General features: G+C 36.5%; 1 protein-coding gene across 1 annotated transcript; it reads right to left on the bottom strand.

Annotated features, from left to right (window-relative positions):
• Window positions 1–1,173: 1,173 nt before the first annotated feature.
• On the bottom strand, window positions 1,174–2,723 carry LOC141674443 (uncharacterized). The gene is made up of 3 exons (XM_074481151.1): window positions 1,938–2,723; window positions 1,614–1,705; window positions 1,174–1,522 (listed from the first exon to the last, which is right to left on the bottom strand). The coding sequence occupies exons 1-3, from the start codon at window positions 2,721–2,723 to the stop codon at window positions 1,174–1,176; spliced, it is 1,227 nt and encodes a 408-aa protein (XP_074337252.1).
• Between the last annotated feature and the right edge of the window lie 12,717 nt (window positions 2,724–15,440).

Raw genomic sequence — 15,440 nt, forward strand, 5'->3', positions numbered from 1 at the left:
TTGATTCTTCTCTGTAATCTCTTAGATGCAACATTAACAAAAGTTTTGTTGGATTTCAGGTCATTTTGAAATAATGGATGAAAGAACATTAGAAGAATTGACTCAATTTCAGTAGAGTAGTGGGATTTTCATTTGGGATATTGCTAATCCTATATATTTCAGGATAGTAAGACATCTACGAAGGTCATTTAACATGAATCTGGATATTATAGAAATCCAGATTCGTTTCAACAATAATCTTCAAAGTGCTCTAAGAATCCACAAATGTTGGATAAATTTCACGTTCTGGACGACTTTGACACCTTTGGCTGAGGGTTTTAGAACTAGATTTATTTTTCATGTAATGGATGTAATGGATTATCTAGATCGATTAGGAGTTATTTCAATTAAAAATGTAATTAGGGTCGCTCGATATTTTTATGCTAGATATGAAAGACATATTGTACAAGTTGTGCAAAAAGAATCAATACAATTTATGCTTTAAGTTTATGAAATATATAGTAGTGTTTTAATTCTTGAGCTATATATGTGTTTTTAATTATTAAGATCTTGCATTTCTTAAGTAACAGGCCTGCCTGTATATGGGTTCTAACTTATTTAGATGAGTTGCATCAAGAGTTATATACAAGGTTGCAAGTTATTAAAAGTTACAAGATTAGTTTCATGTATTGTTGCATATAATGTAGTCGCACACCTTTTAATTATAGTTGATTTTTGTTGCTATCTTGATTATTTATCTAACATATAAGTTGATTGTAGTTGCTAAAAATGGTTCATATAGTTGCACCAATGTTGATTTTAGTTGCATTTGGATATTCAAGTTGAATTTTGTTGCATAAGAGTTGATTATTGTAGAACACAGTTACTAAAATGGTTGTATATAGTTGCAACATTTGTTTTAATTTGAATTTAGAGCCTAAGTTTTCAGTTTTAATATATTTAATAGTTTTAGAAGTTATGATTTCCATCTAAAATAGCAGTCCGAGACGATACATCGGTTTAAAAAAAAACTTTCCAAACTCTTACACGATACTAGTTTTGAATACAACGAAATATTTGCAAATGTCAAATAACATTCAAATATAGTAATATTTAATCCATATACAAATCAAATCAAATGTAATTTCAATAAATTATCGCAACCATAAACAATGTAACACCCATAAATAACAACTAATTCTTCAATGGGTTACGACATGTAATCCGATTATGTCCAGTTTGATTACATTTCCCACATTTCATTTGTTTGAATGAATTTGTCTTTCTCTCCCAAAAAGCTTTGCATCTTCTTTTTTTTGGTCTAACAGCTCGAATTTTTCCTTCTGGAGGATAGACTATCAATGAGCTTACATTGTCTGGTACTACCCAATTGTCTTTGTTCCCGACTGGATAAACAGTTTCTTTATATGCATCAACCATATTTTCATTCTTGTAATAAGGCGAACAATAGTTATAAGTATCCGGATTACATTTCTGAAAGACAGCTATAGCATGGGCACATGGAATTTGATCCATCTGGAATCTACAAATTGATTAGATTATTCACAAAATTTATTAATATAAGATATATAAATTGTAAGCAGTTAGCTATTCAGAAAGAATTGCCTATATACCTTTTGCACGTACAAGTTCTTGCATTGAAATCAACTACATTCTTTCTTTCACCCTTGATTACTTCAAACAATATATGAGTTGTTGGATAAACCTATTAAGTTTTTCCAATATAGTCAATCTAATTTAAAAATGTCAAAACAAAAAGTTGTAGTAAAAAAAAAATTAAATAACTTACAGTTAAATCCAGAGAACAGAGGTAATTTTTCTTCAAGATTTCTTCAAGATTTCTTTGTTAATTTTGTGGAAGTTGCAATTGCTTCATTCCTGTTTCTCCAACTCCATTTCTGTAACAATGCTCGCAAACTTTCTAACATCGTACAAACCGGTAGCTCTCTGATTGACATGGTTACTGAATTCAAAGATTCTGCAAGATTGGATGTCATGTTTGAGTATCTGTTATTTGGTGAATACACTTTTGACCATTTTTCATACCCAACCTCTTCTAAAAAGTCATGCACTCTTCCATCAACTTTCTGTAGTTCTTGCTTGTGGTACTCAAACTTTTTCAAAGTGTAGGCATTTGCCGCTGAGAGGAATGCATCCTTTATTTTCTTCAAATTCTTCTTAAATTTGGATTTCATGTTTCCAAGAAGATGAAAGACGCAAAATACGTTTGGTACTTCTGGGTATACTTTATTTGCTCCTTTGATGATGCTTTCATGTCGGTCTGATACGATAATCATATCCTCCCTACTACCATATGCTTTTCTGAACTTTCCAAAAAACCATTCCCATGCCTTATTATTCTCCAAATCAACTACAGCAAATGCGAGTGGAAATATTTTGCCTCCTGCATCTTCAGTTGCTACAACTAACAAGGTACCTCCATACACTGATTTTAGAAATGTTCCATTAACCACTACAACAGGGGTGCAATATTTCCATCCTTTCGTTGAAAAATTCAAAGCAACAAATACGTAGAGGAAACAACTATTTTCAGTCAGTTGCAATTCTATTACTGAACCCGCATTTGAAGTAAAAAGCATGTACATGCATGAATATAGCTCAGTAAATGATTCAGTTGCATTTCCTCTTGTAATTTCTAGAGCCCTTTCTTTTGATCTCCAATCTTTATTATACTTCACTTCCACATTGTGATCATGTTTCATATCTCTGATTATATCCGCAATACTATATCTTCTTTTTATGTTGCTGAACTTGTGGTTGATAACATTTGCTATAACACTTGTTGTTGCTTGCCTTTGTGTTATTCCTAGTGGACTAACAATGAGATTTACAGAAGGGGGTTGAATGTAAATCTCAAAACTTTTTCTAGTTTTGAGCAGTTTCAAAGGCTATGTGTTTAAGACAAACAAGTGTATGAATTGCTTTAAGCTAATACAGACATATATATATTCAAACACTAATGTAAAGAACACAACAGACCTTAAAAACTTTTCTGGTGGATTGTTGTTCCACCAGAGATAGTATTTCAGAAAATCTGTGATTCAAGAAGTTGATCACAGCTGCGTCCTAGTACAAACTAGATAATTTTTCTCTCAAGATTTTTCTAAACAGCTCTGGAAAAATTCTTATCTAATTACTAGCTGCTACTTGGTTTATATATTACCAAGTTTACAAGTGAAGACAAAGATAAAAAAAAGTACAATAATAAAATAAGTTCTCCACTTGTTTCTTCTCCATTTTACTCCAGTGTATTGTTGACTATTGCCTCTTTATACTAGAGTAGAACGGCTGCTTTTTCTGATGTTCCTGAAATAGGCTACCACATCTCAGTTGTCTCTGTCAACCCATGTGCCTCTGTTTGTAGGTACAACTACCACTTGTCAACTGCTATTTAACAGAACATCCGTTGAAGCCTTCATCCGTTGATGGCTTTATCCGTTGATGTGTTAGCAGTTGAAGCTCTATCCGTTGATGCACTCATCCGTTGAAGGATGTTATCCGTTGAAGCTTTAGAGACATCCGTTGAAGCTTTGTTTCTCATCCGTTGAAGGTCTTTAAGTTATCCGTTGACACCATTTCATTTATACAAAATTACAAGGCATAAAATATTTACAATTGGCCTTCCTATCTGCATATCCTCTAGTAGTCAACATGACTTATAATTTCCCTCAACATTTAAGAATTATATCTCAAATTCAGAGACTGAAATGTGCTACAACACTAGACTTATTTCTAAGTAAAGCTACACCATCAACGGATAGCCAAAATGGTCTTATCCGTTGAGGCTACAAACACTAGATTTCTACTTAAGTGTTTTGTTAAACATATCATCAAACTAATGCACATATATTCCTAACAATCTCCCCCAATTTATGTCTATAAGAATTGTAGACATAAATTCAAGGTTAACTTGATGATAACAAAACACTTAACAAATATATGAACTGAAACTAAGTAGAAATTTAAAAGTGCTAAAAGATTTACAGTATTTCCAAGGGTGCTCCTCTAGCCTGAGCAAATCATCTTTTTCTTCTTTGTTCCCTGGTTTTCTTTCCTAGCCCTTTGTCATTTTCCTCAATTTGGAGTTGGAGTTGTCTGAAGAATTCAGCTTCATCTTCATCACTGATATCCAACTTAGATTGCATTTCTTTGAGAGTTTCATTGCTGGCAATCTTGAGTTGGTCTTCAAGTCTGAAAAATCTTCTGACTCCTTTATCATCTCTGAATTCCATCAACCAATGAGGTGCTTTGTGAATTGTAGTTCCCCTTTCTTGAATGAGTAAGGTTCTGGGCAAAGCATTGGGCTCCCTCCAAGTTTTCCTTATGTTGGCAATCTTGTTGAGAATTTCAGTCTTGGCAGTCCTGGTAAAGCCAGAATCCTTTTGTATGGCTGAAAAGACTCTGATCAAGGTAGAGTAGCCTTCATTCAGAATCCTGTAGAGAGGCCATGTTCTTTCCCCAGCTCCTTTGTATCTGAACACCAATCTCTCTGGTAGCTGTCTGTAGGCAGCAATTCCCCTTACATCCTCCAGCTCATCCAGATAGAGTTCAATGTCTGAAATTTCTTTTATGTCACAAACATAATCATCTTTAGAAATGGGTGGCTTAGGGTTAGGTTTATGTTTTTGAGTGAATTTCTTAGAGTTTAGGGGAGGTGTAGATTTGGATTTTCTTTTCTGTTTCTTTGGTAGTGGAAGAGTGGTTAAAAAAGTAGGCAACTTGATGGTGTCCCAATCAATAGGTTCCTCTTTTGGGATGATTGGTTCACCATGGATGTTTATAGTGGGATCAGCAACAAAGGGTTTAGGTATGGAAGGTAGAGATTTAGTTTCTTCAGTGATGTCTTCACTCCTTCTATGTGCCTTGGCCTTTCTTATGTTACCCTTCTGCCATTCCTCTTTTTCCTCCATACTTTCACCAAATATACTCCCAAAAACCTCATCTAAGTTTGCAATCTTGTCTTCACCCCTGACTTCAATTCCTTTCTCATTTTCAACTAGACTTGACTTTAGCTTTTGTTCAAGCTTTGCTTGTGCTCTTTTGGCAGCCTTGAGTTTTTCAGCTTCTTTCTTTAACCTTTTGGTTTCTTCCCTCTTGGCTATTGAGAATTTGGGATGTCCTTGCATCACACATATGCTCTTTCCCTCTCTAAAGATAATAGCCATGTTTCTCCTTACTGCCTCATCCATGGTCTCCTTGTCTTTTATGATGCTAGCACCCAAAACTTTGTCTTCATCAGGCTTTGGAAGAGGAAAGTCCACTTCTTTCATCTGAGCAAAGTCTAGAGGGTTCTTTGTGGAGTCCTTGCTGGATCTAGTGTTGGGCTTGAGAACCATAGGTTTTAGATTCTTGAAAGAAGTCTCTCCAACCTTATTTCTCCTTTCTGGCTTGTGCTCCATATTGATTGGTTCAACCTTTGTGCTATGTTTCACAGATATTGATTTATCTTGTGTAGAGCCAAACAACTGTTGCATCCTTTCATCAATTCTCCTCCTTTGCTCTTTCACTTGAATTTCAGCTGCTGCTAGCTGGATTAAATCAATTCCATCAGGCTTTCCTTTGATTTGAATGATTGGAGAAGTAGTGATGGCAGGAACTAGCACTTTAGATATTTGGATTTTTGTAGATGGCTCTCCTTCCCCTTCCCTTTTACTCTCCCCCTTTTTGTTATCATCAAGGAGAGGGGTCAAGCCCTGTGCTTTTGCCAGCTACATAAGTAGATTTGTTTGAGATTGTTGGTTGTGAAGAATGGTGGCCACAGAATCTTCAATAACTTGAACTCTGTCTTCCAATTTGGCCAGCCTCTTTTCAGTATGTGATTCATTTTTCAATCTCAACAAAATGTCCTGCATTGTACCATAGGGCATGACTGAATCCAATTTTTCAGAATTGTAGGATTTCAAGTCAGCAATATCCTTTCTGAGTTCATCCACACTCAGATTCTGTCTTACTTGCTGCAACTTCATGAGATGCAGTGAGTCCAAGTGAGCTGTAAGGATAGCCTTTGTACCAGCATGAGAAGTTTTCTGAATGGCCTATTTGATAGTACTGATTTATTTGACTAAGGAGACATTTAATTGCCCTATTGTAGACTCCTTTATTAAGGCCCATTCAGGTAGATTTGGAATAGAACTAGGGCCTTCATCTCCCCCTAAGTTCATGCTTCCATCAGAAGAAACAAAGTCATCATCATCAGAATTTACTCCAAATTCTTCAAATGACTCACCAGCTGTTGAAGGCATCTTGTTAATAGCAGCTTTGTCCCTTTGAAGAGATGCTGATGTATGTACTAGATGTAGTGTCTTTTCTGCCTCCACATTGCCCTGTGCAGCCAATAATTGATAGGCTGAAACAAGATGAGTAAAAGTGTCAGCATCCAAGGAAATGTTATCAATAACAGCTTTGTAATGTTGCTGAAATTGTCTTTCCTTTTCAGCATCATTCACAATCATTGACTCACTAGCAATGGCTGGATTCATCCTTATATCTGCTGTACCTGCCTTTCTCTCATTTTCTCTATGTTCTTGCATCAGGGGCTCCCCCTGGCTCACACAACTCACTCCCTCACCTTCACCTACTAAGGTGGTACTCCTCTCACTTACTTTTACCATGCTGGAAAAAATAGCATGCATGTTTGAGCTCTCAATCTCTCCTTTTGCCTGGGAGCAACCCAGCCTCTCACTCAAATTGTCACTCCCTTCCCTCAGTCCTAGAAGTGATTGTACAGTAATCAAGTCTTCTACACTTGGAATTGTTTCAGTTGTGTGTGTAGAGACTATCAACGGATGAGGAATAGCCGTTGAAGGTGAAACTGATGGTATCAACGGATAACTGCTGTTAAGCTTATCCGTTGAAGAACAACCACTTGTCAACGGATGAGTGATATCCGTTGAAAAAGGAAAAGAAGTAGAAATTGAAAGTGATATAACTGTTGAATCTGTGTAGATTGATATGAGTTTTGGTGACACAGATCCTTCAATTACATCTGAAAGAATTTGCGGGTGATCCAACAAATCATCTAAAAGATGATGATCACCTGTATTTGAGTGGGGCTCCTCCCTGAGTTGTAAAGAGGGAGAATCAGGAATTGATGGGAATAACATATCCACATCTAGAGATGGTGATGAAGTGTGTGGTGATTGATGTGTGTTAATTGTGAGAGAATGGGGCTGTGACTCCACATTTGTTGGAGCCACATCAAACTGAGTTTGAGAAGGCATAGATACAGATGGATGTATCTGTGCAGTGTGTGCACCCTGTGTAGAAGATTGGGTTCTTGCTCTCTTTCTTCTAATAAAGGCTTTTGTTGGTGAGTGTTTGGCTTTAGTGTCCCTCCCTCGTTTGTTCTGTGTTCCTGGTTGGGAACTATTTTCAATAGTTACATCCTTTTGGGAGGATGCAGCTAGGGATATGCTAGTAACCCTTTCAACCACCACAGCTTTTTGAGAAACTGTGGCTTGGCTAGCTTGGGAAGCACTTATCTCTCCTTCCTTATCCTGGGGGTTTCTTTGATGTTCACCCCTCCCCTCACCACTCACACCCTGTTCACTCCCCTCAGGGTTAATGGTAGATGTTACAACTGTTGTCTTTTGAGAAACAACAGAGGTAGTTTTCTTTGTCTTTGATTTTGAAAGTTTAGTTTTGGTGACCTTGGTAGGAATCTGTTGGGGCATTGTCACAGATTCCATGGCCACACTAGAAGATAAAGAAATAGAGGGGTTGGAAGAAGTAGGAGTTGTAGAAGCAATTACCTCACTTACCTGAGGTGCATTCATGATTGGTAAATATACCAATGGCACACTGCTGTTGAGATCCATTCTTAATAAATCTACAAGAACTCTTTTCTCTTGTGCCCAACACTTGAGTTTATTATTCTCATTGGTTATGACCAAACCTTCAGCAACATGGTTAGCCAATAACATAAAGAATCTAGCATAATAGATGTTATTAGATCTATTAGCTTTGTTACCTAATCTAGTACCCAATTCTAGCATAACATAGTTGCTAAAATTAAAATACCTATCAGAAACAAGCATATAGAGCATATTAACAAGAGATGAAGTTATGGCATCAAAATTGCTAATTTTCCCAGAGAAAACCTTGATAAAGGCATCCCCAAGAAAACTCCATTCTTTCCTAAGGCCTTTTCTTTTAATACTCCCTAAACTAGCAGAGTTAAGAGAATAACCTATGGAATCTATCATGCTGGATACATCATTATCAGTGTGTGGTGTCATGGCATTGTTCTCAGGTAATTTAAAACATGCTAGTAAATCATCACAGTTAACACAGTGATTTTTACCTTTGAGGGTGAAGGAGATAGTCATATCTATTGAGTTGAACTCAGCAGTTGTCCAAAGCTCCTCAACTACTTCACAGTAAAACGTTGGGGCTTCCAGCATTGCATAGCTAAGTTTACAGTTTTTGATGAAGTCCATCATTTTGTGATAATCGGAGTGGGCTTCATTCTTTTCTACCAAAGCTATGAAATTGTTCTTCTCATAGATGAACCCAGATTGAGACATAATCTTTACTACTCGTGCCATTGTTGTTAGTAGAAATTGCAGAGAATAACTTGAAGGTTTTGCAGAGAGAAAATGGTAAAAGCTTTGAAATTTCAAGAAAGCGTAAAGTAAAAATAAAAAATCAGAAGGGCTTATATACTTTCTCAAATTAAAAAGCATAAATAAAAGATTAAACAATAAGTATATGTAAGTGCATTTCAGCCGTTTAAGAATAAACTGTAAGTATTCTAAAACCTACCTTTAAAACAAATACATACAGCTGTATGTATGAGTATCAACGGTTAAGATAATAGAATCAACGGCTGTGAAACACCTGAATCGACTGATGTGATATTTCAACGGATAAAGTAAACTGTCATCCGTTGAAGAGCACTTCAGTTTTATCCGTTGACGGATAAAAAAAAATTCAGAAATGTATATGTCTTTTAACGGATAATGAACATCCGTTGACAGAACAATTTTGACTTTCAACGGATAGGGAATATCCGTTGATGGAATAATCTGTGTTAAAAAATCAAATTTGTTCTAGCAGCTAATACATTTCAGGCTTCAATACAGATTGCAATAAGGACATGAATTTTAAGAGTAATTAAGCATACCTAGCTCACTTACCAATCTTGTGAATGTTGATTCATCAAGTGGCTTGGTAAATATGTCTGCAATTTGTTGTTCACTTGGAACAAAATGAAGTTCCACTGTACCTTTCATCACATGTTCCCTAATGAAGTGGTACTTGATATCAATGTGCTTGGTTCTTGAGTGCTGTACTGGATTTTCAGTAATGGCAATGGCACTTGTGTTGTCACAAAATATTGGAATTTTGTCAACAGTCATACCATAGTCAAATAACTGGTTCCTCATCCATAGTATTTGTGCACAGCAACTACCAGCTGCAATGTACTCAGCTTCAGCTGTTGATGTGGAAACAGAATTCTGCTTCTTGCTGAACCATGATACAAGCTTATTCCCTAGAAATTGACAGGTGCCTGTTGTGCTTTTCCTGTCTATTTTGCAACCTGCATAATCTGCATCTGAGTAGCCAATTAGATCAAAACCAGACTCTCTAGGGTACCAAATTCCTAGATTTGGAGTCCCCTTGAGATATCTGAAAATTCTTTTAATAGCCACTAAGTGAGATTCTTTAGGGTCAGCTTGAAATCTAGCACAGAGACATGTAGAAAACATTATATCAGGTCTACTAGCAGTTAAATATAAAAGTGAGCCAACCATGCCTCTATAACTTGTAATATCCACAGACTTTTTAGCCTTGTTTAATTCAAGCTTAGTGGCAGTGGCCATGGGAGTTTTTGCAGGTGAACAATCCATTAAGTCAAACTTCTTTAAAAGATCATAAATATATTTAGTTTGACTAATGAAAATTCCACCACTAACTTGTTTAACTTGTAACCTAAGAAAGTAAGTTAGCTCTCCCATCATGCTCATTTCATATTTACTTTGCATTAATTTAGCAAACTTTTTACAAAGCTTATCATCTGTAGATCCAAATATAATATCATCTACATAAATTTGTACAAGTATCTTAGAGCCATTAACATTTCTAAAGAAGAGAGTTTTGTCAACAGTACCTCTTGTGAAAAGATTATCTAGAAGGAACTTTGACAAAGTCTCATACCAGGCTCTAGGTGCTTGCTTTAGTCCATAGAGTGCTTTCAACAGATAATACACATGGTCTGGAAAATTTTGATCTTCAAAACCTGGAGGTTGGCTTACATAAACTTCTTCCTCCAATTCCCCATTTAGAAATGCACTCTTGACATCCATCTGATAGACTTTGAAATTGGCATTAGCTGCATAGGCTAGAAAGATTCTGATGGCTTCAAGTCTTGCAACTGGAGCAAATGTTTCATCAAAATCTATTCCCTCTTGTTGAGAATAGCCTTTAGCAACCAATCTGGCTTTATTCCTTATGACAATGCCATTTTCATCCATCTTGTGTTTGAATACCCATTTTGTGTCAATGGAATTCTTGTTCTTTGGCTTGGGTACCAGCTTCCAAACTTTGTTTCTCTCAAATTGGTTCAGCTCTTCCTGCATAGCTAATATCCAATCTGGATCCATTAAGGCTTCTTCCACTTTCTTAGGTTCCTCCTGAGATAGAAAACTACTATACAGACATTCATTTTGAGTAGCTCTTCTTGTTTGCACTTTAGATGATGCATCACCAATGATCAGTTCAAAGGGATGATTCTTGGTCCATTTCCTTTGAGGTGGAAGATGTGCTCTAGATGAGGTGGCCTCAGTATTGTCGTGATGTAAGACAGAGTGTTGATCAGTTGAAACTCCCCTTGAGTTATTGGTCCTTTGCAGGGAACTTGGAGTTCTATCAACTGATGATGTAAATCGATTATCCGTTGATGAACTATGATCAACGGATGCTTCATTATGTACTTCAACGGATGATGCACTATGTCTTTCAACGGATACTGCATTGCTTCTTTCAACGGATGCAGAATTCTGACTTTCAACGGATGCAGTATTTTGTGCATTATCCAAGGGCATATCTTGAATCCCTTTTGAAGTGTCATCTCCATCAATCTCCTCTTCACTATCATCACAATATATCTCAATGTTGTCAAATTTGAGTCTTTCATGGTGTCCCTCATCTGTTAGTCCATCAATCTTTTTATCATCAAACACAACATGCACAGATTCCATAACAATGTTGGTTCTTAGATTGTAGACCCTATAAGATTTTCCAGCTGAGTAACCAACAAATATCCCTTCATCAGCCTTTGCATCAAACTTCCCTTTATGGTCAGATTGATTTCTCAGTATAAAGCATTTACATCCAAAGACATGAAGAAAGTTTAGAGTTGGTTTTCTTCTCTTGAACAACTGATAAGGAGTCATGCCTTTAGCTTGATTGATCAAAGAAATATTCTGAGTGTAGCAGGCACAATTAACAGCTTCAGCCCAGAAATATGTTGGTAACTTTGATTCTTCAAGCATTGTTCTGGCAGCCTCAATTAAAGATCTGTTCTTTCTTTCAACTACCCCATTTTGCTGAGGTGTTCTTGGAGCTGAGAACTCATGCATGATTCCATTTTCTTCACAGAACAGCCTCATTGTCAAATTCTTGAACTCAGTTCCATTGTCACTCCTGATATTCCTAACCTTCAAGTCAGGATGATTATTGACTTTCCTGATGTGATTGATAATGATTTCACTTGCTTCATCCTTTGATCCAAGAAAATAGACCCATGAAAACTTTGAGAAATCATCTACAATCACCAAGCAATATCTTTTTCTTGCAATTGACAATACATTGACTGGTCCAAACAAATCCATATTTAGCAGCTGTAATGGTTCATCAATTGTTGTTTCAAGCTTCTTTTTGAATGATGCTTTCCTTTGTTTGCCTTTCTGACAAGCATCACACAAACCATCCCTTGAGAATTCAACAAGAGGAATTCCTCTGACTAAGTCCTTTTTGACTAGATCATTCATTGTCTTGAAATTCAAATGGGATAGCTTCTTGTACCATAGCCAACTTTCAACTGAACTTGTTTTGCTGAAGAGACAAGTAATAGATTCTGCATCTGTAGAGTTGAAGTCAGCTAAGTACACATTTCCTTTTCTAACTCCAGTTAGAACCACTTTGTTGTCTTTATTACTGGTGACAACACAGGCTTCTGAATTGAAGGAAATTATATTCCCTCTATCACATAGTTGACTGATGCTCAGTAAGTTGTGCTTGAGACCATCAACTAATGCAACTTCATCAATTATGACATTCCTTGTTGAAATCAAGCCATATCCCATAGTAAACCCTTTGCTGTCATCTCCAAAGGTTATGCTAGGGCCAGCTCTCTCCTTAAACTCTGTGAGCAGGGAGAAATCTCCTATCATGTGTCTTGAACAGCCACTGTCCAAGTACCATAGATTTCTTCTTTTTCCCTGCACACCATAAAATCAATCAAGTTGATTTTGGTACCCAAGTTTCCTTGGGTCCATTATTTTTTAGCCTTTCTCCTAGACTTCATTCCTCCTGCATCTTTAGACTTAGGTAACTTTGAGTCAACCTTGATCTTAGATGTAGTTGGTTGAGGTGTAGGGTTAGTCACAGAATCATTTAGCACATTTGGAATTTGATAAGGCATGGATTGTGCAAACATGTTGTTCCACATAGACATATTGCATGGCATTTGAGGCATACCAAATGCAGCAAGATAAGGATTGTTAAAATATGGCATGTTTGCAAAATGTGCATAAGAATTCTGTTGAGACATAACAGGCATAGCATGCAGAGGTGATGCAGACATATTAGGCATGGAAGAGGGTACAGGAATGGGAGTTTTCTTAATAGATTTGCAATTAGCAGATAGATGATTAACACTACTACAATACACACAGCTTTTTCTAGGAGCATACTTATCAGGTGTGTAATTGTTATGTTTGTTAACCCCTACCTTCCCATTTCTATTAGATTTCCTTTTAGTTTCCTTTTTATCCTCAACCACTTTGAGCCTATTCTTTAACTGTTCTAAGGTCATGTGCCCTATATTCACCTTACTGACATCTTTGGATGTGCTTGCTTCTCCTTTGACAAAGTTCTTGGAAATTAAACCAAACTTTTTGTTGAGTTTCTTTAGATTTTCACTTTTAGAAACATCTGCCTGTTTTGATTGAGGAACCTTCAACGGATGATCCTTTTCTTCTTTCAACGGATAATTTTCATCATCCGTTGATTCCACATCCGTTGACAGCCCATCAATTAATTCCAGTTTCTTTTTGTTTTTATCCCAGGCAGTCTCACAGAATGATTCAATTCGTTGGACCTTGGCAATTTGAGCACTAACATCCCTAGATGTCTTCCAGGCTTTAATCACCTCTTGCTCTCTCTCTAATTGATTAGAAAGTATTTCTACTTTCTTAACAGATTCAGCTAGTTCATTTTCAACAGATATACAATGTAGCTTAGTTTTCTCTAGGTCAATCAACTTATCTTCTAACACAGCATTTCTATCACTTAAAAACAAATTGTTCTCTTTAATCCTACTATTTTCTTTAGCAAGAGATTTAAGAGACACACGCAAATGATACAGTTCAGTAGAAATGTCATTAAAAGCATCATTGCGCTCTTCTTTAGTAAGCTGTGTTAAATCAGTAGTGATTACCTGGTTGCTTGATGAACTAACTTCATTTTCCTCAGAATCAGCCATGAGAGCCAAGTTGACATATTCCATATCTTCATCCTCTTCTTCTCCATCAGCTGCCCAGTCTTTTTCTTGAGTAATGAAGGCCCTCTCCTTTTGCTTGAGCAGATCAAAATATTTCTTTTTGTAATCTACTTGGTCAAATTTCTTCTTTTCAGAAGTTGGCTTTCTGCACTCACTTGCAAAGTGTCCACTTGTACCACAATTGTAACACTTGAACTTGGATTTGTCCACCATGTTCTTATGAGGTTTAGTGGCTCTAGTGTTTTTCCTAAATTTCATCTTTGCAAATCTCCTGGACAGAAATGCAAGATGCTCATCAATACCATCAGAGTCATCTTGGCTGGAGTTGTCTTCATTCTCAGCAACTTGCTCCTTACCCTTGCTTGATTCTGATTTGCTTGTGCCATCTTTGGAGTTTGATGTAGATCTCACAGTTTCTTGTCTGCATTCTTTCTCATTTTCAGCTACCAAGGCAACTGAACCTCCTTTCTTTCTTCCCTTCTCCTATACCTCATCCTGTTCCAGCTCTAGTTCATAAGTCTTCAAGATTCCATATAATCTTTCAAGAGTGAAGTCCTTATAATCTTGAGAGTTTCTCAAGGAGACAGTCATGGGTTTCCATTCCTTTGGCAAGGATCTTAAAAATTTAAGATTTGAATCCTTCACCTGGTACACTCTACCATATAGCTTCAGTCCATTCAACAGCTTTTGGAATCTATTGAAAATACTCATACTATTGAATGAGAAGCTGCATTTTGTTTTCTTTTACTTATTCTATACCTTCACACAGTAGCTGAACTGTGTCCCAAACCTCTTTGGCAGTTGTGCAATTTATCACATTATCAAACATATCCTTGTCAAGACCATTAAACAAAATGTTCATAGCCTTCTTATCCTTGTGGACTTCTTCTGTGTCTTCCATTGTCCATTCTGCTCTAGGTTTTGGAATGGATTGACCAACAGCAATTGTGGCCGTAGCAACTGTGGCTACTTTGTGGGGAATGTGAGGACCATTCTCAATGCAGTTTACATAACCTTCATCTTGGGAGAGTAGATGAAGGTGCATTTTCACCTTTCAATGGTGATAACTGTCTTTGTCAAGAACTGGGATTTTTACTCCAATATCATTCTTACTCATCCTTGTTAGTTTCCAAGATCTTTAAACTCTTTGTGTGTCAAGAGCTTGCTCTGATACCAATTGTTATTCCTAGTGGACTAACAATGAGATTTACAGAAGGGGGTTGAATGTAAATCTCAAAACTTTTTCTAGTTTTGAGCAGTTTCAAAGGCTTTGTGTTTAAGATAAACAAGTGTATGAATTGCTTTAAGCTAATACAGACAGATATATATTCAAACACTAATGTAAAGAACACAACAGACCTTAAAAACTTTTCTGGTGGATTGTTGTTCCACCAGAGATGGTATTTCAGAAAATCTGTGATTCAAGAAGTTGATCACAGCTGCATCCTAGTACAAACTAGATAATTTTTCTCTCAAGATTTTTCTAAACAGCTCTGGAAAAATTCTTATCTAATTACTAGCTGCTACTTGGTTTATATATTACCAAGTTTACAAGTGAAGACAAAGATAAAAAAAAGTACAATAATAAAATAAGTTCTCCACTTGTTTCTTCTCCATTTTACTCCAGTGTATTGTTGACTATTGCCTCTTTATACTAGAGTAGAACGGCTGCTTTTTCTGATGTTCCTGAAAT

The sequence above is a fragment of the Apium graveolens genome, chromosome 7, assembly GCF_009905375.1.
Source record: "Apium graveolens cultivar Ventura chromosome 7, ASM990537v1, whole genome shotgun sequence".
In the NCBI taxonomy this organism is placed as follows: domain Eukaryota; kingdom Viridiplantae; phylum Streptophyta; class Magnoliopsida; order Apiales; family Apiaceae; genus Apium; species Apium graveolens.

Bases quoted from the DNA above. Each gene is read 5' to 3' on its own strand.
- LOC141674443 (XM_074481151.1), bottom strand. From the start codon at position 2,723: ATGAAACATGATCACAATGTGGAAGTGAAGTATAATAAAGATTGGAGA. The intron at 1,706-1,937 runs GTTTGTACGATG...AAAACTTAATAG, and splicing joins TGTCAATCAGAGAGCTACCG to GTTTATCCAACAACTCATAT. The intron at 1,523-1,613 runs GTATATAGGCAA...ATCAATTTGTAG, and splicing joins AGAACTTGTACGTGCAAAAG to ATTCCAGATGGATCAAATTC.